Genomic DNA, 27,126 nt, shown 5'->3' with positions numbered 1-27,126 from the left:
AGTCTGCAAAGCTGTCATCACAATGATGATTTAATCACAAGTCTATATTTGGCTTGATGGTTGGAATATGACAGCACACTGATGGTTAAATCTGCATTTTATTTTGGTTATTGCTAGTTACCAGTTATTAATACACTGCTGCTCTGATTGTCAGTCAAGCTTGAACCACAATGTCAACTTTGAGAAAAACAGGGGAACTTGTACAACTATCTACCTTACTGGGATGGAGCAGAAGCTGGTCTGGCAACCAGCAAGTAATGACACATTTAGATCAGTTTAAATTTCCTGCCTTCTCATTAATGAAAGCTGGAGGAAGAGGCATAGGAATATGCACTGCAGCTACAAGAGCTAGAGGGAAAATAAATATAAAAACAAGAACGAAAATCCAAGAGACATAAAAGCATTTGAACAAGAGAGCATCTCCGGAATCAACAGATGTTATTTGTACACATTTTGTTATGTTGTCAGATAACTCATTTAATTAAAGGGCATGTGTATCAGTGTCTCACTGAACAGCACTTAAATTATGGCAGTGCATAAACCCAAGACATTAGTATTCTATCCACCTTAAATAAAAAGTCTGACTCCATCAATTTTAATACTCAGTTGCCTTAAGAAGTTGGCTACAGCTTCATGGCAGTCTGCCCAGGTCCTTTGCTCCATCAAGCAATAGTTGTCTTTGACCAAAAAGAAAAAAATAGCCAACAGTATCTTTGCTGAATGTCTGCTGGCATCTGCTATTAATATAGGAATAAGTAGATTACATGTAAAGACATTAATATTTTGGGTAACAATAACACCACAAAATTAGCTCATTCAGTAATTCATTACTGAAGCTACCCACTTTAGATGAGTTTTTCAAAAAAATTACCATGCAATTTTTATCTGTTATTTTATGTTCATAAGAACTAATGTGCTGTAGACACAGTTTAGACATGTATATTATACACTATTTACCTCTATATTATACAATACCAGCATGTCACAGTGCCCTAGGCAAGGTCACCAAAGTCCTAACAATGCTGTAGGATGTGACAGAGAAATTCAGCTTTACAAATTAGCCTTCATTATACATTATTCTGCTCATAAATCTTGATGTATTGTTTTCCAGCATAATAACTTTACCTTGCACTTGCAAGTACCCTCTAGATCTTTTAATTCATGAAGTATTTTACAAATACAAATCAGCAGTATGTTTGCATGCAGAAAGCGAATGCGTTGCTGCGACAGCAGTGCTCTAAATGTGACCTGACCTATTGTAGCAGCTGTCTTGCTCTGTGTCCTTCTGGCCTCCACCTGGGGATGGGAAGACTGCAGGAGACTGTTTTTTCAGAGCAGTTAGGTGACCTAAAGCTACAAAAGCACCTGAAATGAAGCAAACAATTTTTCTTTGGGAGTTGCAATCCTATCCTCCTCATATAAAAATCCTATCAAGGAACCAAACTGGACCTGCAAATGACTTAGAAAACTTAGAAAACACACAAGCAGGTGAGTTTGCTTCCTGGAGGCAAAGTCAACTCTTTTGATTTCTGAGATGCTCAAAAGGTGCCTCCGACGTGGAGCTACCCCAGATTTAGCCCTGAGCGCGGCTGTTTGTGGCACCATCCCCTCCGTGCCCTCCAGGACTCGGGCAGGTGCTGCCTGCACGGGGCTGGGATGGTTCTGACCTGTCTGCACCCCGGATCTCGCCCTGCAGCGCACTGCCAGCGGCACCCGTGCCGACAGCCGAGGCGGTGCCCGGGAGCTCCCCGTCCCGCCACGGCTGCAGCCCCGAGGTCTCCGCGCTCCGGCGCGGCGGAGGCAGAGGGACAGGTGCCCCCCAGGCGCCCCGGCCGTCCTCCGGGGCGTCCCCTCGCAGCAGGGAGCCCTCTGCGCCGCCGGAGCCGGGACGTCCCCCGGGCTCTCCCCTCAGGCGGCCGCAGGCAGGTAGCGGCAGCCGCGGCGCGGCGGGACTGACCTGCAAGCCGCCGCTCCCGGACGTTCCTCCAGAGCAAGTCCCAGGCTTTGGCGGTGGAGTCCCGCAGCTGCTCGCTCAGCGACCTCCGGAGCTGCGCCTTGGCGGGGCGGCGCTGGCTACTCATCCTCGGCAGCTCCGCATGCTGCCCCGGGCAGCCCCGCTCAGCGCCGGCGGCCGCTCCCCTCGCCGGGGACGGGCGGCGGCGGCCACATGGGGCCGCGGGGCAGCCTCGCCGCGCCGCAGTCCGCGTCACCGCCGCTCCGGGCGGGCGGCCCCTTCACCTGAGCGCCGCCCGGCACGCCGCCCGCCCCCGCCCCGGCCCCCGGGGCAGCAGCGTCGCCGCCAGTCTCCCCCAGCGCCCCGTCCCGCGACCGGCGCCTCGCCGCCCTTCTCCCTCTTTCCCTCCCTCCGTGCCTCAGCCCCTGCCGGATCCGGCCGCCCCCGCCCTTCGGGACCCCGCGCCCTTCGGGCTCAGGCAGCACCAGTAGCCCCGGGCCACCGAAGACCTCGCGGTCCCGCGCCTAAATTTCGTGCCCCAGCTTGTGCCTGTGACCCTTCATTTGGGAAGGGTCCAGCCGAGCGCTCCCCGGCCACCCCCGCTGCCCGCCTTGGCTCGCTCGGGACAAGCGGCGCCGGCCCGGCTTGGTGCTCCTGGACAGCGACCGGGAGCCCCCGCCGCCACGGCAGCCCCACCGCCCCGCTCTGGGGACCCCGCTGCAAAGAGCCGGCGTCTGCTGCTCCAGGGCCAGGTCACCCAACACGAGGTGACAGAAAACGTGGCTCGCACGGGCTGCCCTTTTCTCGGGAAGCTGTCATAGGTGCTTCACCCACACCGCAACTTTTGCCAAAAGCAAACTGTTTTTTCCGAGGTCTCTGTTTATCAACTTTCCAACCGAGCTCAAGCCACAGTTCTTGCAACACAGCCTCTCCCACTTCTTTCCCACTTTTATCTTTCCCATTTACCTTCCACCTCCCTGCATCATCTCTTCTTCTCCAACAAGCTCTTCCACCCCTAAAAGATTTCAAAATTACTTGCCACTTTTTGCATACATTTACAGACTAAAAAGAATCACGACTCCTCCATCCCTAGAGGAGCCAGTGAGCAACATCAGGGCTCTTATGCTGTTTAGGAAACCGATTTTGGGTCTCTCCTTCCTCTGTGATCTGGGACATACTGTTGCAACAGTGGCCCCTTCCCTATCCTAGCCACCTGTGGAACTAATGGTTCCCAGCAAGACTGGCAGCAGAGAGGCTGATAGCTGAGAAAGACAACAGGGGCTTCATTTCATTTGGTCACAAACCATTACTTATTGCTTACTCTTTTTGCAGAGTATCCATGATGTGCAATGAAGAGCCTCATGTTCCTGAAAGTGAGTGCTATGCCTGGCAGAAGGGGATGTGGGGTGTTGATTGACAGCCAGATGAACGTGAGCCAGCAGTGTCTCAGGTGGCCAAAAAGTCCAACAGCATCCTGGCTTGTATCAGGACTAGTGTGGCCAGCAGGACTAGAGAAGTGATTGTGCCACTGCACTCATCACTGGTGATGCTCCATGTTGAATCTTGTGTTCAGTTTTGGACCCCTCATTGTAAGAAGGACATCGAAATACTAGAGAGAGTGCAGAGGAGGCGACGAAGCTGGTGAGGGGCCTGGAGCACAAGTCTGATGAGGAGCAGCTGAGGGAAGTGGGGCTGTTTAGCCTGGAGAAAAGGAGGCTGAGGGGAGACCTTATTGCTGTCTACAAGAACCTGAAAGGAGGTTGTAGCATGGAGGGTGTTGGTCTCTTTTCCCAGGTAACAAGTGATAAGACAAGAGGAAATGGCCTCAAGTTGCACCAGGGGAGGTTTAGATTGGATATTAGGAAAAAAATTCTTCACAGAAAGGGTTGTCAGGCACTGGGACAGGCTGCCCAGGGAAATGGTGGAGTCACCATCCCTGAAGGTGTGTAAAAGGTGTTTAGACGAGGTTCTTAGGAACATAGTTTAGTGCCAGAGTTAGGTTAGTTTATGGTTGGACCGGATGATCCTAAGGGTCTCCTCCAACTGAAATGATTGATTCTATGATTCTATGAAACAGCTGAATACCCTGGTAAAGCAGTCATGTTAAATATTATCAAGTTATATATATCAATATATATTTTTTTGATGTATCAAGATATACATATATGTATTTGATGTATTATACCTGGTAGTAGCAGTTACGATAAAAGCTGTGATACACAACCCGCTTTAAGAAAGGTATGTGTTAGGAATCATTCATAGGCCAAAGATGTTTTTCTTCCTCTTAGGATGGCAGAAAGCATGACTAAGGTAAAGTTTGATATATATTGGCCTATATATATATAGATGACCTTTAAAGGTCCCTTCTAACCCAAACTATTCTAGAATTCTATTATATCCTTATCTTGTTTAAATTAAAACTGTAGCTGCAATGCCAGCAATACTCTTACAGCCTAAAAGCAAGCAAATAGCTGTATTCCATTTTACCACCAGTTTTAATAACGTGTTCTGCTTATTCTCTGATGTTAATTTCCTTTCCATTGTTCCTGTTCTTAAAAGGTTCATCTTAAGCTACTCTATCTGATACAGGGGAAATGATGTGCTTGCCCCAGAACTTGTGAAGATCATATGTCACTCCTCCTCCTGCAATTCCAGCTACAGTGTCGTCCAAACGACTGGACAAACCCTTATGAGAAAAGGAACACCTTCCAGGGACAGATGCATCCAACACCTGGAAGGGGACAGCATGATTATGTAAATACTCCCACATGTCATGATACAGAGCAAACACCTGCTGATGCTAATGGGAGAAGAGAAGATTACAGTTCCTACAATCAGCTCCTCTGCCCCGTAAATCTGCCTCTGACCTCTTCCTCACTATTTAATCCCCTACCAACACAGCCATTATTGGTACATAAGACTTACGATGCTTGTTTTCTGCCATGGGCTCCTATCTGCTAGGAACCAGGCAGAGATGACAAATTCATTTCTGATATTGTACTCAGCTGCCCTGTAAAGATCAGCAGTGACACACAGTCTAGACATGAAATCATAACATCAGTTTTGAAGGTTTTGCATCATACTGCTGTGTCACTACCCACAAACACCAGCCTGTGTCAGCCACTACTGTAACCTTCAATAGTACTCTTCTGGCAGACACACTTGAATGCACCTTCCAGATGCGTCCAGCCTGTCTGGAAGATAGATCTCCCTTTCTTCAGCTGTTTTGTGTAATGCCCAGAGCAAAGCAATACAACAAAAGATATTCTCTTCCCTTCCATACCATTTCTGAAGGTGTTACTTTATAAAAAAAAATGTCCTTAGACTTCCAGGTTTCCTGAAAGCAGCTAATTAAGAATGAGATACTAGCAATTGCTAATATCACATTATCTCACCGCAGGTTACTAAGATAAACTTCAGTGATACGGCTCTATTTCATAATCTTCAGCAGAACTGAACTGGCAAGCCTAGACCGAACTCCATGGCAGGCACTGACAAAAATCTTACTAATTTCAGGTACTTTATCGTGGAAAACTAAATCCAGTAGCAAGATCAGATACAGTAATTTTCTCCCCAAAGAAAACAGTGCTATTGAGTAATGAGAAAATATCTCATGCAGCAACGGGCTTATGCCTATTTTATGCTTTTAATCGTAGTCAGCTGTTCAGATGTCAAGTTATCAACACACATATTTTTGATGCAGTACACCTACTAGTAGCAATAAGAACTGTGTAGTACAACCTGCTTGAAGAAAGCTGTGTGTTAGGGATCATTCACATGACAAAGATGTTCCACTTCCTTTTAGGATGGTAGAAAGTATGACTAGGTAAAGTTCTGGCCTCACTCCACACATTTTCATCTTCTGGTTAAGTGCCTGAGTAGCCAACTGATCAGTGCTCTTGTCTACATCTTGAAACATTTTCACATTCTGAACAAGATGGGTAACATTTCTGGGAGGAAAAAAAATAAAGGAAAGCACATTTTCCACAGGTACAGCAGTTCTCCTGCTTGATACTAGTCATGGCAAAAGGATTTCGTTCAGAGTAATTGCAATAAAAACACTGTATATGATGAACAGAAAGGAGGAAATTCCCAGTTGCCTTAAAAAGGCTGAACTATGATATTTGTCTTTTCTCATTGATGGCAGAATATTGGCAGGAATGAAAGTGCTATTTGCCTGTCTTAAAATCTTGCAAGCACAGAAAATGGTGGGAAAAATCTAAGCTAATTACACCCATGCGCTGAAGCCATCGTGGCACAGAAGTCTGATGTTCTAATTATATATTTCACAATTTATAGTTCCTCCCAATCACCATGGTAATTAAACACCAAGTTAATTGATACTACATAATAATCTGGCCTCTAATTAGCAGTGTGTTTTTAATTTGTTACAGATTCCAATATGCAGCCTGATCTAGTCCTAATAAACGAAAAAAAACTCCCATGCACCTGGTAAGAGAGGAATCAGGCCTAAGGAAAGAAGACTACGTGTTGGTTTGCCATTTGTAAACTAATGAAAGATGACCATAAAAGTACAATTTCTTTCCTTCTTTTCTTCTAGCCTTTAGTTACGGTGAGTCACAATTTTTTGTTAGTTGAACCACTTCAAAATGTTTGTGTGGTAGTAGAAGAACAAAACACGATATGTCTTTGCAGGGGAAAATGTGAGAAGAGTACAATAATCTTGGTTACTGCATGCTGTTTAGTGGACACAAGGTCCTTACACTTGTATATCTCAAAAAACAATACTATGGCAAAAGAGAAAATAAATTAGTGCTACAGGATCTCTGATGCAGTCTGATGTTAATCAGTGCAATAGCAAATGTTATAATACATCTAATTCTTCAGGAACTGGCTGTAAAATAGTGAAGCTTCTTGAAGTTTATTATACTCAGAATGGTGTTGCTGTGCTTTGTAGCTTCAAATAGCACTTCAGGCAGCATAGATATAAATACATCAAGTAATATTTATAACTTTGGCAATGATCTTTATCTATTTGGGGTCCTAGAGCTCTGGAATATGCTTTCTATCACAGATTAAATGTCTTAGATGTGATGTTGTAAATCTGGGTTACCACTGGAAGGGAAGAAAAGATCTGAGGTTTTTCATTGCTTGTTTTCCTAATAGCAGACTGCAGTGAATCACGTGCTAATTCTGATTCCATGGTTGAAGTTATGTGAAAAGTAGCAAGGGCATATGAGTAGGTGTCCTCTTTGACATCTAAGTAAACAAGCAAATATTTTGGATAGAGAAAAATAAAAAAATTGTGAATGAGGACAAAATGTTCAGCTTGTTCCCTGGCACTCTCTCCTTGCTTGTTTTTTATCTATGCAAATTATCATAATTTTAAGGTAGCTTTAATGAGGATCAGTTACAAAACAGTTTCACTCTTTCCAGGTTTATCAAGAGATTGGCACCTGTCTGTCCATCCTTCTCCATCTCAGCTTTCTGAAGCTCTGGGAAAGGTTCACTCTGCACTTTGCCAGCAGCAGAGCACTGCTGGCTTACATTAGTTGGGGCCAAATTCTTTCATTTTTGTTCACAGTGATTAATGCTGAAATAAATGGGACTTCTTGCAGTATTCACTGTGAAAGGCTCTAAGTATGCCCAGCTACAGACTACAGGAACAAAGTATCTGCTGTTTGATTGTGCTCCCTCTCCCTTACTAAAACTGGTATGAAGGGGATGGGGGAATCAAGCTTTTCTTCTGTTTATAGGACAGAGGATGGTAATTTATTATTAATAATAAACAGTATTATCAAAGCTCTTAGAAACTGGATGGAGCAAAAGTACAATCTTTGCCCTCAGGAGCTAACAAACTAAATATAAAACAAGACACCAGTGAAGAGCCAATTGGGGTAGGAAGGGTGGAGTGCAAGGGAACAATAAAACAATACTGGCCAGCATTGGAACTATGGGTGCTCACACACCAAAATTAGTTTTTGGAGGCACTGATGCAAAGCAAGTTAGCAAGAGAGCCTCCAAGGAGGTTAAAATGGTATCTTTATATATTCAGAGGACCAAGTCCCAAACATGAGGGACAATTTTAGAGAAAACATCCAAATGTGCATTTGAAAATGCAATGAGTAGACAACAAAAGCTTGCATCCCATAGATGGGCTGTGGGAGTCAAGCTTTTAATACCGAACAAATGGGAGATAGGGAAGGATCTTCAGCCTTAAGCCAAGTAGCCTCCACTTGGGGCAACATAAAGGCAGGACGAACTGCAATGAGAAGTGACAGCAGAGAACTGTCAGAGTATTTGCATTTGCAATGCTCTGAAATAGACCAGGTTGTGTTTATCAAGGCAGGGTAAGAATAAAGATGAGACGGCAAACATGGGATAAAAGTTTTTCCTAGCGCAACCATGAATTTTCACCTGGGGAACTCCTTACAAAAAAAAAGAAAAATAATTTCTTACAGAATAAAAAATGAGAAAATTACTTTTTTTTTTTTTTCTTCCTGGAAAATAAGTGCAATTTTCCTAATTTTACCATGAAGCAGCATGTTCACATTCTGGCCAGCTTAACTTGGACTTTTTTCTCCATGTCACATCCTGGTTGTATCTAGCTCTTGCAGATTATTTTAATAAGCCCTCTACATCTCTTGCCTTGTCTCCTTAACTCAGCCTAAGTTGTCACAGGAGGACGATGAACTCCTCCCAGTAAAGGCCCTGTGTGACAGGTAGGAGGATGGTCTGTTCTGTGAGAATGGTGAAGAAGGGGATGGGCAGGTAACTGTGGCACAAATGACCATTGGATGGATTACTCTCTCAGTAAACAGAACGCTTCTATCAAACAGCAGACAGCAAAGCTGATACATCAGCTGAAATTCTGAAGAACTGCAGCCACAAAAGCGCTTGCACATTTCTCAGATAGCAGAGGAGATAAATGAACAAAACAAACCAAGCACTAATAAACTTTCATTTCCTTTCGTAAGGTGCTCTGTGGACATCTTTAAAACATAGTATGGTGCAGATATGAAAGCTTGGGCTGGGCAAAGCCCATCACTGTAGAAATGGCCAATTCTTCACTGATTAAGCAACTGGAAAAATGGAAGACATTTTAGGTGTGTAGTTAGAGTGTTTTTTTTACTGGAGCAGAGCTTGAAATTTTGAGGTGATTAATGCCTTTGAAAAAGTGAGGAGCTTTGTTGAAACAAGAAATGTCTCAGCACAGAATATTGCCCCTGTTCTTCTCATTCCAGCTTCTGGTGTCTGATTTCCCCCCTTCTTTTTAGTTGCTCGACAAAAAGATATTATTCCAAACTACATCTTTCTTTGCTCTCCAAGTGCTCGTTTCCTTAATATTGTATTGGGACCTTGTCTAAACCAAGATTTTTTTTTTTCCAAACTTCCAACTGTTATTACCATCACAGTAGAAATAATTGGAACATTTGTGTAAAAAAGCCTTGCAGCAGTCAGTGGCAATTTAGCACATGCTGTATCTGGATATTGGTTCAGAGACCTGGGAGTCTGTTCTTTTTTTTTATAACTCTCCTGCATTACACAGGAAAACATGATCAATCTTGACAACAGGTTCTAACAACAATGCAACAGAATTGTTCCCCAAACCAATTTACTTATAAGAGTAAGAACTTCCTTCAGATACACAACAACTCAAGTGCACACACTTTCCTAGTAATCAGGCCACTGACTGGTGGGAGCCTATTACCAAGTACCAATATATTGCAAGCTATGGATATTTTCAGAGCTTACTTCATTACTGGTCACACAGCTACTATTTTAACTTCTTTAACAGATTTAAATATATGTATATATTTAATAGAATATAAATGCAATGCTACCAGTGTTTTTGGACTGGAAATACAGAATGTTGTGGCCAGTTGCAATAGGAGATAGAATTTCAGGTGGGCAGATTATAATGACCAGAATCAAAATTTGGCTGAGGCCCAAGCCAAGCCCTATTAACCTAAACAGTTCTACAGGATCTTGAATCATTAAGGCTGATTTTAAATTTCTTCTTGCTTCCCCAGTAAAGAAGGGCCAACTGGCTGTTCACAGCATTGTCTGAGTCTCGTTCGAAGGGAAGGCTGGTGGGGATTTGACTGTAGGCGCCATTTCCCACAGCCGTGCTGGGAAGGGTTCCCAGCGCCTGCCTAAGCCCACTCCATCACCAGCTCTGGCACTGCAGAACTCTCTGTTCCAGCAGGATAAGTGGTACGGCTGCTCCTGCTGGTATAAAGGAGCTTAAGCTCAGGAAGAATGCTTGTTTCATGACATTTAACATATCTGGGTGTTCCCACTGAGAAGCAGGATATTCACGCTGTGAAGAAGGGGCTGGGCGAGGTGGATCTGCAGCTCTTTCTCTCCAAAAATGTCTCTGTTTCCGTGAGAACATTTTGGTAGCGTCAGGCAGCACCTGTATTCCATTAACTCCAAAAGCATTTCAGTGTTTACAGTAACCAGGAAATGTCGATGTCTGTGTTATATTAACAAGTCAGCAGCAACAGTTTCAGTTCTTAGAGCTGGGCAGAGAAGCGTTTACTCGGAGTCGCTGAGAGTTTTACTTTTTTTGGTTGAAACACGAACAGGCCTGTCGTATTGCCCTTATCAAAAGGAGTCCAATATTGCTTCAGTCATGGCTTCACACAGTCAGGTAGGTAAAAGCACAGCTGTGAACTGCAAATCCAAAAAATTCTTGGGACACCAAATTTGTAGCTTCTTCACTTTAGTTTTGCTTACATTCTTCCTGCCTTTTGCACGTAGGTTGAAGGGTTTGCATAATTGTATAATGTGATTCAAGATTTAGTATCTTGGAAACAAAGCTACGTTATATTTTTATGTGGACTATACTACACATGTGCACAGAGAGGTAAGCTGTAAGATGTCACTGCATAGTAGGCAGCAGACTTTATGAGAATACTTATATGCTACTGCGTAACTATAGCCTATATAAAAAACTTTAACCGTGAGAAATTAAGTAGTCCAAGATATAAAACATAATTCTTTGTGGTCTTCCAAATAGACTCAAACCTCGGCATGCAAGAGGCAAAAATCTATGCTATACACACATTTGCTTTTCACATAACTGTTTTTCAATAGTGACATTGCATTACTATTATATAAATAGTAACATCAAACATCATGGGAGAAAGTTAGAAAATACTAAGATATTTTTCTTTTCTCTTTTGGGATTGAAAGCCGTACTTGTTACAAGTTAATTCCCAAGAAAGGTGACAGCAGGGACTGCTCTGTGGCTGGCCCAGCGTATCAAAGGTGCAGAGAGCTCGAGGAGCTGTTTCCCCATCACCTGCTGCTGGGTACAGGGATGTGACCAGAGTGACAGCAGAGGTCACAGCCCCTGCTCTCTACTGATAATGCCACCTCTCACTTTCTAGAAAGGGCCATGTTTTTTAAACCTAGTATTACTTGAAAAGTTGATTCCAGAAAGAAAAGAGCGGGCTTCACCTCCCCCTTGTACTCCCTTGGAGCACTCTAGTCAAGCTGGCCCTACTCTATTAAGAGACACCTTTTTGAGATTCCACATACACAATTCCCCTTGACTTCAATTAAGTGCCATGCAACTGAAGAAGATACGCATTCAGGACTATTCGAGAAGGCAAGAAAAGGTTGTTACTTTGCTTGTATGTCTTGCTGGTTCCAAAGTTCATTTTCAGCATTGCAATGATTTCTAGTGAAATCAGTTCCTATGGAGGATGTCACAATAACTCCAAAGTGCTGCAGAGACTGATGTTGCTCATATTGTTTACTTACACTACTGTCACGCACACTCGCTTCAACAGCTTTTCATCATTGTGTGCTGACATAAATCTGCTCAGTAGTAATTACCTGGGTTTGTTCTACATTTCAGGGAAATTTTTTTAATCATTTACATTACAAAACCCCATGTAAATAGCTTGACGAGCAGGTGCTAAAGGGATTAAAACTCAGCAGGGACTTATGCAGTATTAGTTTTTGAGACAGAAGATCTGTTAATTCACCTGACAGAGAATATTTATACTAAGTAAACCTTGATGTCAATTTGATCAAAATTATCAGATACACAGTTTCACCACTAAAGAGGAAAAAAAGGGTAAGAAGTAAGTCTGAAAACCAAAACCTAGTCTTCTTATGCCTCAAATTGGAGGTTATTTCCAATTTCTCTTCTGAAATGTTGCTAAGTGGTTGTGCAGTGATCTATAGTAGTTCCTTGCTGTCAGTCAAGTCATAAGGAAAAGTATTTCATCTGGAAAACATTATCCACCTCTAGGACTTAAATAGATTTGGATTTATCCTCCTTCCTCCTGTCCTATATCTATCTTTTATATCTGGGCAGCAGAAATGCAAAGTGGGTTGTACGTACTACTGGAAGGTAACGGTAGGCTCTTACTGTACTTTGTACAGGTATAAACTACTCTTTTAATGCAGAACTGATGAATCTCAAGGTCTTCTTAATAATCACAAGGGACAGCCTCCCCTCCTATAAGAACTGGTCTAATAATTCTTTAAAAACAAACAAACAAACCACAATTTAGACCAAACGCTAGTGACAATCACACATTAACAGTGAAATTCTTAACTTACTGAAGTAATTGTAAAAATTCCCATGTGCTTCACTGAAAAAATTGCCCCAGTGAGTGTACTTCCCTTTCCCTGCTCACTGCCATCAGGCTTAATATGTGAGCATAAAGCCCTCAGTCTCTTGCTGATTTGATGATCCTTGTTAATTGGGGGAACAGGTTCCAGCACATGAGGGTGCTATATATTCTGTATCTTGGGATCATTGGAAATTCCTATGGCTTAACGGTGAGTGGGAATTTAGTGCTGCAACATTTTTCATTAGTTAAGTAAAATGATTGTATCTTCCCTGCATATCATCCTTCATCGATTTCTCTGAATGTTTCTTTTTGTAGACAGTTTCGTAACGTTGACAATGCTGGATGTCACTGTGATATAGTTCCTGAATTTATATGATGACATTATAATAACAGCAATGCCGTTCTTTATGGTTCATATAAATTAGCATTTTATTTGCTTTCACAACTAGTGCTGCAAATTGAACAGCTGTTTTTGTGGAGCTGTTTTAATTAAGCTGTCCATAATGTTGCCTAGGTATTTTTCTGAACTGGTAACAGATCATTAAGTATGCAGTATCGGTGAACGCTTCAGATCACTCCTGAGCATTACCTCACACTCAGGTAAATTGAAAACCCGTCTGCTTTCAGGTTGTCAAAGCACCTCGCTTTGGTGATTTGAATTTGCTTCTCAGAAATCATTCTGATTTTTAGTACCCCAGGAAATCTTGCGTATGCTACAGATTTTGCCATCTGTTCACTTACTTGTCAAGATAATGAAGCTTTAAATGATACTTGTCCTAATAAAAATCTTTGAGCCAACCTATTATTAGTCCCTTGTCATTCCGAAAACTGCCAAGTTTAATTTGAGTGTCTTTGAATCTTCTATAAAGTGTACATTCTGTAACCAAAATTTCCTTCCCACACTAATTTCTCATGTTATTTCCTCTCTGTTTTGAAAATCTCTGGAATAGTAGTTTGGAAAGCCTAGATAAGTTCTATCTCTTCCTGTTTTCCTGTGCAAAAGCTTTTTCTCCTGTCTTCTACAGAGTCATACTGGATCCTACATCTGTATTCTAATCTGAACATATTATAGCCTGCCTTTTTTATTTTTTTATTTTTTTCCCCAGAAACATATATGCTAATTAATATGGGAAGCTATAATTATTTCCGCTGCTCACAATGAATTCTTTTCATCTTTAAATATGGGTATCATTCTAGCTGCCTTGGACAGCTGAACCTGATAAGCGTATTACAACACTTCCACTTTTAGCTCATTTCTGACAGTGCTTCATGTCATATATGCAAAGAGGACTACAGAATGCACTTGCATCTGGGCATTAACTCTGGAAATACTCTGCCCGGGCACAAAAAATTAATGATTTTAAAAACTATGTCCCTAAGTTTTACACCCTAAGTCACTGTTGGATTTTCCGAAGTGGTTCCACTCATCAGCCACTTCTGAAATCCTTTCTGAAAATCATAAACAGCAATCTGGAAGTTAAGCTTTTGGTCCTCTGTTTTTAAACCTTGCTTCTTACTACCCAGAAAGCTGGCTAATCCTCAGCCAGCCAAGGAAATATAACTCATGATAGATCCATTAACCAGCAGAAGGAAAAGCAAAAAATCATTTTGATGGCAAAGGTAGAAAGAGAGCATCATGCATGGCTTTAGAGGGCTTGCAGAGCCCTTTGCCTGTTTCACTGAGAACCAAAGAGAACTGAGAAGCCTTGGAGAACATAGAGGTATGGAGTGGAGGCACCAGGAGAGGCAGAAAGAAGAGAAGGAAGGAAAAAAGATGACTGCAAGGCATCCTGAGCAGAAGAAGAGTAACCAGACTGTGATGTGACACTGCACTTAAGAGGAAACAGTAAAGAGGAAAACTACAACTGGATTTTGCAAAGAAGGAAATGGAGAGAAAAGTATCAGAGACAGGGAAGTCTAGAAGACTGTAAGAGACAAAACCAGAACATAGGATATGTGCACGGCGCAGAGAAGTGTGCAGAGCAATGGACAAAGTGCTCTGGATTCCTGCTCCGGCAGGGGGATTGGACTAGATGATCTTTTGAGGTCCCTTCCAATCCCTATCATTCTGTCATTCTGTGAATCTGTGATTCAGCGTTGGCTGTTTGCACTGCTAGTCCAGGTTAACTGAATTAATTGCATTAAACATTGTTTTTAAATGCTTGGGTTTATACTTCATTCTCTTTTACTTCATCTGTGAATCAGAAATCCCAAGAATTTTTCAAAAGCAGTAGGTATAAGAGTCCTATTATTTGAACTTTAGGCAGCCATTGTTAAAAGAGAACTGATGGCAGTGGGAAGCCAGGAGGGAGAGGGATATCCCTCAGAGGGTGACTCGCTCCACCCCAAACCAGCTGCCTAGAAGAGGTGCTAGAGCAGACCTGTGGAGGAGGACTTGCTCCAGCGGAAGATGTTACACTCTGAAAATGCCTCTCTCTCCCCATTGACGGAAGACATACTTAGAGATCCACCTTGAAGTGTAGGTAAACTCAATTCCATCTTACGTTTCCTGTTTCTGAGGAATTTTAATGGGATTTCAGTATCTAACCATTGTAGGCTCATTTGAAAATCTCAGGTCAAGTATTTTTCAGTTTCACTCTAGTGTTTTAAAGCCTCTAACAGATTCAAAAGCACAGTCCTCATGATTCTCAATAGAATTTGTGTTCTGAAATCCTATGAGTTATTTCTCCTCTTGTTCTTTTTTAACATGGGCTACCTTTTGATGTGGAGACACTGGAATTGTTTTGTTGTTGAATAACAACTTTTCTCTTGCAGCACCAGCTGTAAAACATGAACACCTTGTTGGATCACACTCCAGAAATCTGAAATGGGAATTCTGCCAAAGCTCAGGGCTTCCTTTTTGTTTTGACTGTCGCACTGCTCTTGCTTCTGTTAGTATCACATTCCTACCACTTGTGCTTTTCAGACACCTACAGCCAAACTCGTTCCCAGTGTATCCACTGAACTCAATGGAGCTGCAACAGAATTGAATTTGTCTCAGTATGTCTGTAAATTAACCAGCCATTTAAGCTGGAAAGTGACATTGATAAGCAATAACAGCACAGGAGTGGTGAAAGGAAGATATCTCCTAGTTAGTTTTGGACAGTTGACACTAACTCCGTTGTCAGATAAGTCTTACCGACTGTGGGAAAAGCTGAGTGGGAAAAGTCACACTCACCGCCTGCTAACCGTAGGAGGAAAACAGATCTGGAATGCAGAGGAAATCTTGACATTATCTGTTCCCCCAACCCCTACCAGCCAGGCAATCAAAATAACTAGCTGAATATCAGCTGTCTCTGTTCCTGGCTCAAACAAATGTGCTTTCTTGACAAAGTTTTTGCACACAGAAGAGGAGGCAAAGAGAAGAAAAGAGTCTAAAGTGGGTGTGGGGGAGTGTTTCCTGCCAAAAAACAGGAGCTGCTTTTCTGTAACAACTAAAAGGGTAATGACGAAATGAGCCTAACACTGTAGACAGAGGTGGCTTTGTGGTTTCCACAGGACAGCAATGCATACTCCACAACCCCGCAGCCCTACGCAACAGAACTTCAGTACTTCATCACTTCACTTGGCCTCTGTTGACATTGTCAAGGACAGTTTGCCACAGACTTGGGTAAAAGAAAGATCAAACCCAAGGGAACAAAACCACCGGAAATGAATTATATGTGCTCATCCAAATTGTGTTGTGTAAGAATGAAGTGTAGCTATTGCAAACAAACACTTCAAGATTAAAGGTATTTCCTTCCCAGCGTTCATAAGACACAGGGTCAATCAAGACCTAAGGAAGCACAATATACTATACTGACACCAATGTTCCATATGCTCATCATAGCAAGTTAGAGGCAATCTCATATACTTCTGCATACTCTCGGTTACTTACCTACGTGTAGCTTAGTACTCTGGATATCATCCTTATATGGTTGCTGTTATGCTTAAAAAATTCCCAAGCATATGGGGCCATAGAAGAGGAACATAGCAACAAAAGCAACAAATGAAATGGTGTACTTTAAATTGAGTTGCTGAATATTTTGAGTTCTCCAACATATCATCCAGCAATAGAGTGTACCGCACCAGTTCTTTCTGTCTTACAAAGAGGTGAAAATATATAGGAGGAGAAGTTTAGTTTAACTTTGGAAACACATTGTACGTTTTTGTTACCAAATGAGAGTCCAAATAGCTGTAAATTGAAGATTTTGACAATATGTTGGTGAGCAGACAAGAAAATAAAGACTGTGAAAAATGTAATGTCATATATATTTATACAACAAACAGATGCCAAAATCAGCAGTCTGCCAGTGATACCAGGGTACCTATGGCTTTGTGCCAGCTTTGTCTGCTAAAAGACCCTTGAAGTGCAAACTAATGTTTTTTCCTGATGGATGCCTGACATGGATATGAAGGCAACTACTGCTGGGAGAGGCTGCAAGGATGGCTAGTCAGTCATGGGATGTTGCAATTTTTCCCTTTCTTATTCCCTCTCCACTGCTTTGGGAAGCAGGCACAGCAGAAACAATTCTCTGAGTCTTTCCCTCTTATTTCTGCACCCCAGATCCTTCTCTGACAGGGGTGGACCACCAGCACCCTGGGCCTTAGCCACTCGTTCTCTGATTTTTCTATACTGGGAAGCCTTGACCTGCTGCTGGCTGAGACGAGGCTCAGATGAGAGCCCTGGCATGAGCAGAAACAGAAGCTCTCTGCATAACTCCAGTGCTCACGTGAGGTCCTCCCCATGCCAAGCTCTGCAGGGACAAAGGGCACAGCAAGGAGCACCTGGCAGGACGGGAACCATAACCTGGACACCAATCAGCCCGTGGACGAACATGCACAAAAATAAGCACTTGACAAATTATTTGAATGGTGAATTAGAAACAAATGTAAATGTTTTAACAGTCACCTTCTTGTACGAAAAACATCAATGATAACATAAGGCTGTATGGCTTGTGAGGGAAGGTCTCCCATCCTGCCTGTATGGTGCTCAAAAAGGTGCTCAAAAGGTGCTCAGGCTCCAGGCCTGAGGCCCACTGTCACTACCTCAGTACAAACAATTTAAAAATAATAAATGAATTAATTAGCAATCCAAGTAAGCTGCAGTTTTTAGACTTTGCTAAAAGAAATACACATTTTGTGAAATATAATGTTGTTGAGCTTCTCATTACCTCAGATACTTAGGGGAGTTGTTTGATTCTGAAATGCTGAGAAAAGTGGAAGGTATTTTTTTTCTTTACAGATAATTTCCTATACAGTTAGAAATGGATCATTAAGAGACAAATCCTACTCCCATCAAGCTGCCAGTGACTGCCATTGGTACAGAATCAGGTTCTATAGAGGAGGAATCTTTAATATTCTGCAGAATAAACCTGCAATATTCTACGCTAGAATCACTTTACACTTCAGAATTGAAGCAATCTTAAAATAAATTGATAATGATGGACTTGAAAACCATTCAACCAATCTAATAACTTCAGTGATAGTTACACATAGGCATTTTCCAGACTTCTAAAAGCAAGATTTCTCACTAGTAAATGTTATCTTAGTGTGAGTTACATATCATATGTAATTATATATTCCAATAAGGATTGAATTTAAAGTCAGGAGAAATACTTACACCCCTGTTAAGCTAAGAATTTCAGAAAACAGCAGTTACTACTAAGCTATATACAATGATAACTGTAACTGTTCAAGTCATTAAAAAATATTATCAGGTGTAGTTCATGTAATAAATGAATTTTAATCAACTTTGCTTAAAAGTAAATTCAGTGTTTACTTTTACATTTCCATGTAGAAGTCATCCAAAACAAATTCCAAACATTGCACATGTCACAGTCTGTCCTTGCTATTCATAAATTTGCAGCTAATGCTGAAAACCTGCATGCTAATCAGGCAGACCTATGCCTTGAACAGAGTGTGCTGAGCAACTTCTTGACATCGTATTGTTTAATTTTAAACCATCATTGAACTGGTGCTTAAGTCAACTCTGATGTAAAAACAATTTTCTTGTTTTCACAAGAATTACACCAGGGAAAAAATTGTCCTGCTTTAAAACAAATTGTCCTGACATACATACTAGCCTTATATAACAGTGTCTTTGGAAAACATGAAAAATTCCAGAATAGGTATGTATCTAATATAAACAAGTATCAAATAAAAGCCTAAAGCCATTGCCTTCTCAGACCCCATGTCAAGAGCCAACACTTCACCAAGGCTGGAATAGCAATTTCAGATCCACTTAATAATACCCATATATAAAGCAATCTTTTGGCCATCTGTTTTCTTGAAATTGCTTTTCTTATTACTCTGCCTCCATGAAGACACAGAGCCAAAATCACAACTGACAAATGCCATTATATGCAATGGAATTACACATGGGACAGCTTTGGCATGTCTTGGGTGTTTGAATGCAGCTCTAGTCTCCTCCTATTGCTGCACTTCAGCTGTGGCTTGACAGTATGGTGGAAATTAATAATTATTTTTGCCTTGTGATGAGTGCTTGATAAATACCAGCGTATCTATGTGCATTTCTGTCATAGTAACTTGCTGGTCTGAATGGAATCTAATACAGAGAACAGGAAGGGCAGAGACTGGATGGTTTTCAGTTGAAAAGCTTGCTAAAGCAACTCTCCTGTTTCTCAGGAAGGTGCCCCTGCAGTTGACATTCACACTGCACAGCTCTTTGTCCTCCTCTAGTGGTCCCATTATATTTAGGGAGAGGCTTGCGCAGTGATGACTTCCTTCAAGTTAACGTGGTTATTACTCAACTGCAAGGTGTTGAGGCTCATGCCTAGAGATCCTGCATTCAACCCTAAGATGAGCAAGAGTAAAGGGTTTCATCACTCTGGTGCTCACAGAAGTGAGAACTGGTGTTGTCAACCACAGCCAGTCCCAGTTACACAGACGCTGTGTCCTTTTGTGCTGTGGCCGTCTCCTCTGAGCAGAGATTGCACCATGGCAGGTTGTTCAACAGCATTAAATAGTGGCATGGTCTGACTATGTTCCCACAAAAGGTCCAATGTTGCAAAAGGTCAGAAGCTGTCTGCTTCATTCAATAGCTTTATTGCCTCAAATAACTTACATTAAGCATATGTTCCAGCCAGAAGCATTCCTCTGTGTTTGCCTGCCCGGCTTGCAAACAAAGAAAAGGCACAGAATCTGACTTGTGTCCTCAGCCTTTTAGCGAGGAACTATGTGTCACTCCGATACAGCACAAAACCTCAAAACTTAATCCTTAGGAACTGATCCTGAATATTTAAATAGCAGAAATTGAACCTAGAGAATTGTTACATAAGGGAAATGCTTTCTAATGGGGAACACTAAAATTGCTGGAACTGCTACCAATTAGAAATGATTTCTGTGAAAACAAAAGCCTTCTACTATATAGCTTATCCTTCCATGTGTGTGTCTCTTGCAGAGTTGTAATGGTTAGCATTATAAAACACTCAAGATTTTGCTGCTTGCATACTTTAAAATGTCTGACTTTCAAACTTTCGAAGTTATACCTTGCCCAGGAAATAAAATAGCTTGCATTGTGGCTATCACAGAGGTTTGAAAGAAAGTTCTAATTGAAACAGAAAACAGCTACATTTGATGTTTTTGTTATTCAGTAAAAAATTTCTAGGCATTTGTTACCTTTGGAATAAATGTTAAATGCAAAAATGTGCCCTCTGACACAACACTTGGAGAACCCCAGTTTCAAAAAAGTTGGTTTCTCAGATGCAATGGAGCTGAATATGACTGTTTGTCCACAACCTTTGCCAGACATTTGTTCAGTCATAGAAAAAATGACTCAAGGATCCTATGGCTCCATGTCTGACCTTAGTTGCTGTAAACTGACACCCCCTAATTCCAAGAGAGGCTAAATTTTAGAGCAATTTATTAATTTGCATCACAACACCTTTTACAGCAAGGTTCCTGTCACATCTCAAGAACAGTTACAAACCCAAGCTCATCTATCAGCTGTTTAGTGTTCAGCTCTCCCTAAGAGAAGAGAGCTGTGAACAAAAATGAGTTAGGAAAAATGTGTATATTTTTCATTCTGAAACCATCTATATGTTGTACAATTACTGACTAGACAATATTTTTAACATTTTTCAGCTCTAGTATTTTCAATATTTTTATTTCTTATTAAAAATATTGACTAAAAATCAAAGTTACAGAAAGAACTATGGAGTAGGAAACAGACGAAGATATTTAGAATGCCATTAATATGTGAATAAAGTGTCTTTAAACATTACTGCTTCATTGTTTCAGAAGTTTCTTATATAAAATTGAGAGTATTCCTTAACAGATCAAGCTTTTGTCTATAATTCACAAAAAAGGTAAAAATAAATGTTTTTAATCGTCAGCCTTTTTTTTTTTTCTTTCTTTTTCAGAAACAGCAATATCCTGAGATATATATAGTAAGGGTTCTCATTTTCCTCTTGCTTTTGAGAAATGAGGATCACAGTTTGCCCTCAGCTACTCCAGTGCATCAGTATGAGCTGAGTAGCAAAGATTTGCCTTTTCAGAAGAACAAAGAGGGGGTTTGTTCTATCATTTCTGATTATGAAAAGAACATATAGGCAGGAAGAGGCAATCTCACTGCCTAATTTTGGAAGCCAAACTGGCACCACATAGAAGTTAGAACAGGAGCCAAATGAAAGGTCCCTCTGATGCACTGACTGCAGGACAAGCAGCAACTCTGCCTACTTCTAATATGAGCAATACAGAGCTTAACTAGTTAACAGGCCAGGGCTACCAAAGAGCTGGTCTTATTCACTAATTCACTTTCACTACACCACTGGCTGAGGAAAACGGCCTGTTCTTTTTTTAATCCAAAGTAAGCATCTCTGTGTCGGAAACATGTCAAAGTGACCCCACTGTTTCCTAGGAAATGCAAGGGATCATTGGATGAAGATGTTTTATTTTCCCCAGTTACTTAAGGTCAGATTCTCACGTTGGGTAAACTCTTGTAGCTGGAGTAATGACAGCATGAGACATGAGTACTACCTAGTGAGAGACTGCAGAACATCCAACCCAACTGCTGCTCTCTCCTGCAGAGGGTGGGACAAGGGAGCTCAAGGACACAGGCTCAGCTGCACCTCCAGCACACTTGCCCAGCATTCAGAGCAAGTGCAAGGATGATGGAAGTCATTTTCTGCATGTCTCCATGAGCAAGAGGAAAATCACAGAACAGGTTATGGTTCTGTGAGCCATGTCCACTTCCCTGTTCACCATGTGATCAGCCCGTAACTCCTAATTAAATACAAAAATTAGCATAAAGCATTATATGACCAAGGAAACAGAAAAATATGTAGTCAGTAGGACCTACTGTACATGAGTTTGATTTTGTGATGAATCAAGCTCCTGCAGTTTCTAACAAGGGCTAGATAGAGTTGCAGTTCCCTCTCAGTTGCCAGAATAAGGCCCTTAGTTGGCAGTTGTTCATATACAGCTGCTATATAGCACAGTTCTGGTTTCTTATGCTATGGAGACCTCTCCTTGAAGTCCAGCATTGTGCCTGGACAAATAACACTGTGCCAGGCTGTTTGTTAAAGCCTGGGGACCACAACTGCCTCTGTTTGAATTTTGTAATATATCAGTCAAGGCTACACAATTTTCCACGGAGTGCTTCTGAAACAGCCAAGGTGACATGAGGATTTTATTGTATTACTGCAGTGCACCATCTTCCTTGCCAGCCCATTGCTGTTCTGCTACAGACTGCATTACCATGCATCAGCAAATACACCAGCAGGCTGCTATATTTAGTGTTTCATACATACGACTAAAGTAGAGAATGTGTCAGCTTTTAATATGACTTAAGATTTTTTTGTCAGCAAAGTAAAAGCTCATTTCCCCTGCCCGTGATGAAGTGTGCTCTGTGTTAGTCATCCTTAGCTATGTGGTGACAACTTTAAAACACATTAGGTAGCTAGAATGCTCAAGCTGAACAGAATAATTTTTACTAAAAGATATACTAGGAGGTAGTATGGATGCATAGTGTCAGTCAGCCGGGTTTTAATAGTGTTATGTGCTATCTAAAAACCCGGCAGCAAGCTGATGGCAAGAGGAGCAACTAAGCAAGGTGTTCTCTGCAGTACCACACCAGGCAATTAGGATGTCCTGGGTTACAAGTCCAGAATAGAGATAGGTGGTGCAGATTTGCTTTTGTGCTATGTACCTGGTAATATGAGAAAAAAATCATTGACATGGATGATTTTGAACAGAGTGCTCTATTGCATAGTGAGGGGACTGGGGCAGTCCTATTAATGACACCATCTGTTGATGACAGCAGGAATGTGGTTTAAGGGTGGGAGCCACAGTTACCACCAGGATAGCCATGGTCTTTCTGAAAGAAAGTAGGGCTCAGTGTATGAAGCTGGCATTTTCACAGATCTTGATGAAGTCACAGAATGCGATAATTTTTTACATATTCATAACATTTACTTATTCATGCCATCATGTACAATGAGTACAAGTATGAATCATCTTCCTGTCTACTGCTTCCACACAAAGCCAAAGGACAACTTGCTAACATACACTCCAAGGGTAAGACTGTCTACATGAAAACCAGCTTTTCCACTCCAAAGTGTACATTGTCTCTTGTTGCAACCGTCCCTCACACTTTGTTAACCACATCTTAAAGGGTGTGGATGACATTACATTTGCAACTAACTTCTAACTCCTAATATTTACTTAGTAGCATGCAATTATATAGAGATACAAATTTCCAAGTCTTTCTGGAGCCCCACTTCGGCCCAGCCCAGGGCCATCCATCCCAGCCCTTTGAGGCTGTAGCCAGGCTTGTCTCCAGCTCAGCCACAGCCCTGCCTGGCCATGGGACCCAGAGCTGGGCATGACCTGCAGGATGACAAGCCACCCCAGCTTCAGTGTGTCCCCGTCCCCAGGTTCATGTCTGACCCTGTTCTCATGTCTGTTCCTGATCCTCAGGAAGCCACCAGCCCATGCAGCACACTGCTACTGTTAAAAAACCAAATCAAACCAAACCAAACCAAACCAAACCCAATGTCAAAACCAAACCAACCAACCAAAGAAACCATGACACCAAAGAAACAAAAAACAAACAAACAAAATCAGAAAAGAATAAATTCATGCCTCCAGAGTCACATCTTAGACTATTTGCTATTTTTTCCTAATGCACAATTTTTTTAATGGTCAGAACATCATTATTGCCAGTGCATGCACCAGTACCAGTGTGGTTACTTCGGGAAATAACAACCCTAGGCCTGGCTAGCGTGCAGCAACACTGCCAGCAATACTGCTGCTGCATAGGAGGTTCCCCCAGGGTGGCTGAGCCATCTGTGCAGCTGCAGCTTTCCTTAAGACAAATTCCAGGTATTCTGCTTAACACATTGTGAGGCACTCACTGCAAATCCAGGGAACTGAAGCCTCAAAATATTGCATTTATTTGTTAAAAAAAAAAAAAAGTCAAAGGGCATGGATTTTATTTTTAACTCCTCTCACACAGAAATACAGTTTATATGGAGAACGACTAGAAGCCAAAGACAGCCCAGCCCTGGGCAAAGGGCTGTAGGATGCCCAGCTCCCGGCTGCAGCAGCTCTGAGCTGCCCGGTGCATCCCCAGCTCCTGCTGGGATGGGGCTAGAGGGCCCACCTCCAGCCAAAACAGCTGGTGCTGTATGGTGGGGAGGGCACGGTGCTGCCCCACGACCACCCACCACTGCTCTGGGAAATGACTCTTTTGGGCCTCAAGAGCTCTAGTTTGAGAGAGCTTTTCCCAAGAAAGAGGTCAGAAGAAGAAATGAGAAAAGGGAATGAGGAAGAACAAGAAGTGATAACACAAGGGGAAAGTGGTGCAGAAAAATGAACTTGAGCAGAAGAGTGCTGTGTTCTGTATGTGGCCAATATGGGCAGCACAGGCATTCTTCTTGTGACAAATTGTGAAAGAGAAAAAAAATTCTTATTCAGAAAGTAGGGAAAATATCAGAAATGTTTAGGAACTGCAAGTATGGAAGGAACCCATTCCCTCAGACAAAGATTTCACCATTTTTAAAATTTAAATTATGTTTTCTCTATTTTTTTAAATGCTTTAACATAACACATTCCAAAGCCAGAAGTTTGAAAGCTAAATAAAAGTCATAACTTCTCACTCTGAAAACTGTTAGATCATCTCATGTCAAGACATTCATACTATTTTACAGAAATGATTTGAAATAGAAATTAATGGATGCTAACTTTTTACTGTAAAATGGTTCAATTTGAAGAAATGGGCATTTTCTGCCAGGAGTATTTTAATGATAAATTTATTACCAGCTCTATCATACGCCAGATTTCCTTGACTAAAGTTCCACCTCAGTGACCAAACTGTGTCAGGAAATGATCTGTCCTTCTTTCACACCTGCAAACTTTCAACCATCATGTTCTACTGTAAAGATGTGTGCTAAACAGTATCTGTCTTTCTGTGACAAAATTAATGCTATTATAAAACTAAAACAATTCAAATATGAATCATAGCGAAAATCTGGAGCACTGCTAAAACAATCGGTTTTATGGAAAATTTATGTGGCATTGCTCCGTTTTCCTTTTCTTTATGAAGCAAAAGGTTTTGATCTAAGCAATGGAAACAACAAAACCAATTGTTAAATCAGTCTCAAAATTGATGGGATTTTTTAGCTTTGGAAAAGCACAGGCATATGTTTCATTGGCAAATATCATCATGAAATAAATACACATACAACTTATAAAGCAGAAAAAGCTAATGTGCACAGAACTTGAATGAAAATACTTGTATTTTGCTCAACCACCTTCATGTTTTGTTGACCTGATGGTGACCACAAGGGTGAAACTGCTGATGGAGATCTGAGTTTTCCAGGCCAGGGTTTCTGGCGTTTTGCTAAGTCAGCACGTTTGCCAGCAGAGCCATTGAGTCAGTGACATTGGCTGCAAAAAGGCTTCATTCATCTGCTTGTAACAGAGTTAAGGTGGCCCTTGGAAAGAACCGAGGATGCAATTTAGAGCAGAGACAGATGCTGCTCTGAGGAGGAAGAAAACTCTGCGTTAGCAAACTGGCTTAAACTAGTCCTTCAGGCCAAACAAAAAGATGCTAAGTCATCTAGGGTCAGAGGGATAATTACAAGAACGGCATCCAATTGTTTTCATTTTAACTGACAGACACTGCATACATATTGACTAACAAAAGAGAAAAAGCAGTCAGTAACGGGTGACTCCAGAGGTCAGTTGTTTTACGACGGAAATATTTCTAGTTGGCAAAGGCTTTTGTGGGAATGAGGATTCACTTAGACTTTGGGGGCATTTTTTTTCCTGCAAAACTGTGGGGCTGTTACCAAATTCCAGAAACCCCTGTTCTGGGAAGCAGTCTATTTTCTCTGTATTTCTTAATTGTGCTTCATTACAATTTAATAAGGACATTTACCCTCAATTAAGCAAATCATTCAAACAGTTGCTTGCTCCCTGTTGCAATGAATTGGTTTTGTCAAATACGGGTTTAATTGCGTGTTAAGTATCTTGCTGAATCAGGATCTCTGTGTATATATCTGTCTATCCAAACCTTTCCTTAGCTCCTGGGATGCAAATGTACGTGTGGCTCAGGGTATCCATTCCTGCTCTGACCTTGGTACCTTGCAGAACATCGGTTGTAATTAAATAATTTCCCCAGAATAGTCAAACTCGCCAATGCTGTTAACATTGACAATGGTATTAACAGGCTAGCGACCTCAGGCTAAAGAGTGATTCGGTCACTGTGATTCTGCCACTGGGGACAAGGCCTGGGCGGGGAGGGAATTAAATTCTTTGAACAATGTGCCTCTGTAATGAGCCTCTTCAGCAGCCTTGGAGGGTATGAGAGTCCTGAGCCAGAACACACACTCAGGAACACCTCACCGTGCCTCACCTACACCCGCCAGCGCCACGGCAACACCTTGAGTCCCACTCTGACACCAGTAACAAATACTTGGTTTTATCTGTTATTTCAGAACTCACCTTGCAAGGTGTAAGTCAAAAGTTGCTGAATTACCCGCTTTCCTAAGGACCACGTAAGTCCTACACCACTATGTAATGAGTAACAGCATGGAAGTGATAATAGCAACTGCACTAAATAACTAAAACTCAGAATAGCAGAGGTTCTTGTGCGATCTCCATCAATGCATGCATGTCTACAACAAAAAACTTTTGAGAAAGTAATGCAGTGTCTTACCTGCTTCTTCCTTACACAGCCTCTGAAACAGCACCTGTAAGAAATAAATTTTGTTTAATGATTATAAATTTTTTTCCTTCAAATCAGTTTGACATTTCAGGATGACAATATGTGTTATTCTTAATCACCATCACCACCTCAAACAGGGTATAAAAGCCAGAGCTCGCCAATAGGAATCATGGGGAATGCCTAGTTTTGTTTCCTAACAAAACAGGCCTGTTGCCCGTTCCCAAACCAGTTCACCTGCCTTGCAGGGACTGAGCTTAGGAGCAGTCTCTGGCACAAGCAGAGCACGTGCTGCAAGGACACATGAAATCCAGCACACTGGAACATCCCTGAAAGTGTCTTATGGTGCTGGTGGGTCTCAGGGAGCAAGCAGGATGCCAACAAGATGTGTGGGCAGCTGTACCAAGAGCTGGGAAATGGAGGACACTGTGGCTGCAGCAGCT

The 27,126-nt window shown here is 41.8% G+C and overlaps 1 protein-coding gene across 2 annotated transcripts in view; it reads right to left on the bottom strand.

Annotated features, from left to right (window-relative positions):
• The window catches only part of STARD13 (StAR related lipid transfer domain containing 13), a gene marked incomplete at both ends in the record, with an annotated part of 255,942 nt that overhangs the window by 143,760 nt on the left and 85,056 nt on the right, over positions 1-27,126 (bottom strand). The window contains one exon of one of the 2 annotated variants that reach the window (XM_080346961.1): positions 26,678-26,711. In XM_080346961.1, coding sequence (XP_080203087.1) covers positions 26,678-26,711 — 34 coding nt within the window. Of the gene's footprint in view, positions 1-1,957; positions 2,082-26,677; positions 26,712-27,126 lie in introns of those variants that run through there. The other variant, XM_080346963.1, reaches the window with a different exon arrangement.

This window comes from Nesoenas mayeri (assembly GCF_963082525.1).
Source record: "Nesoenas mayeri genome assembly, chromosome: 1".
NCBI lineage: Eukaryota > Metazoa > Chordata > Aves > Columbiformes > Columbidae > Nesoenas > Nesoenas mayeri.
This window is presented reverse-complemented; position numbering and strand designations above follow the sequence as displayed.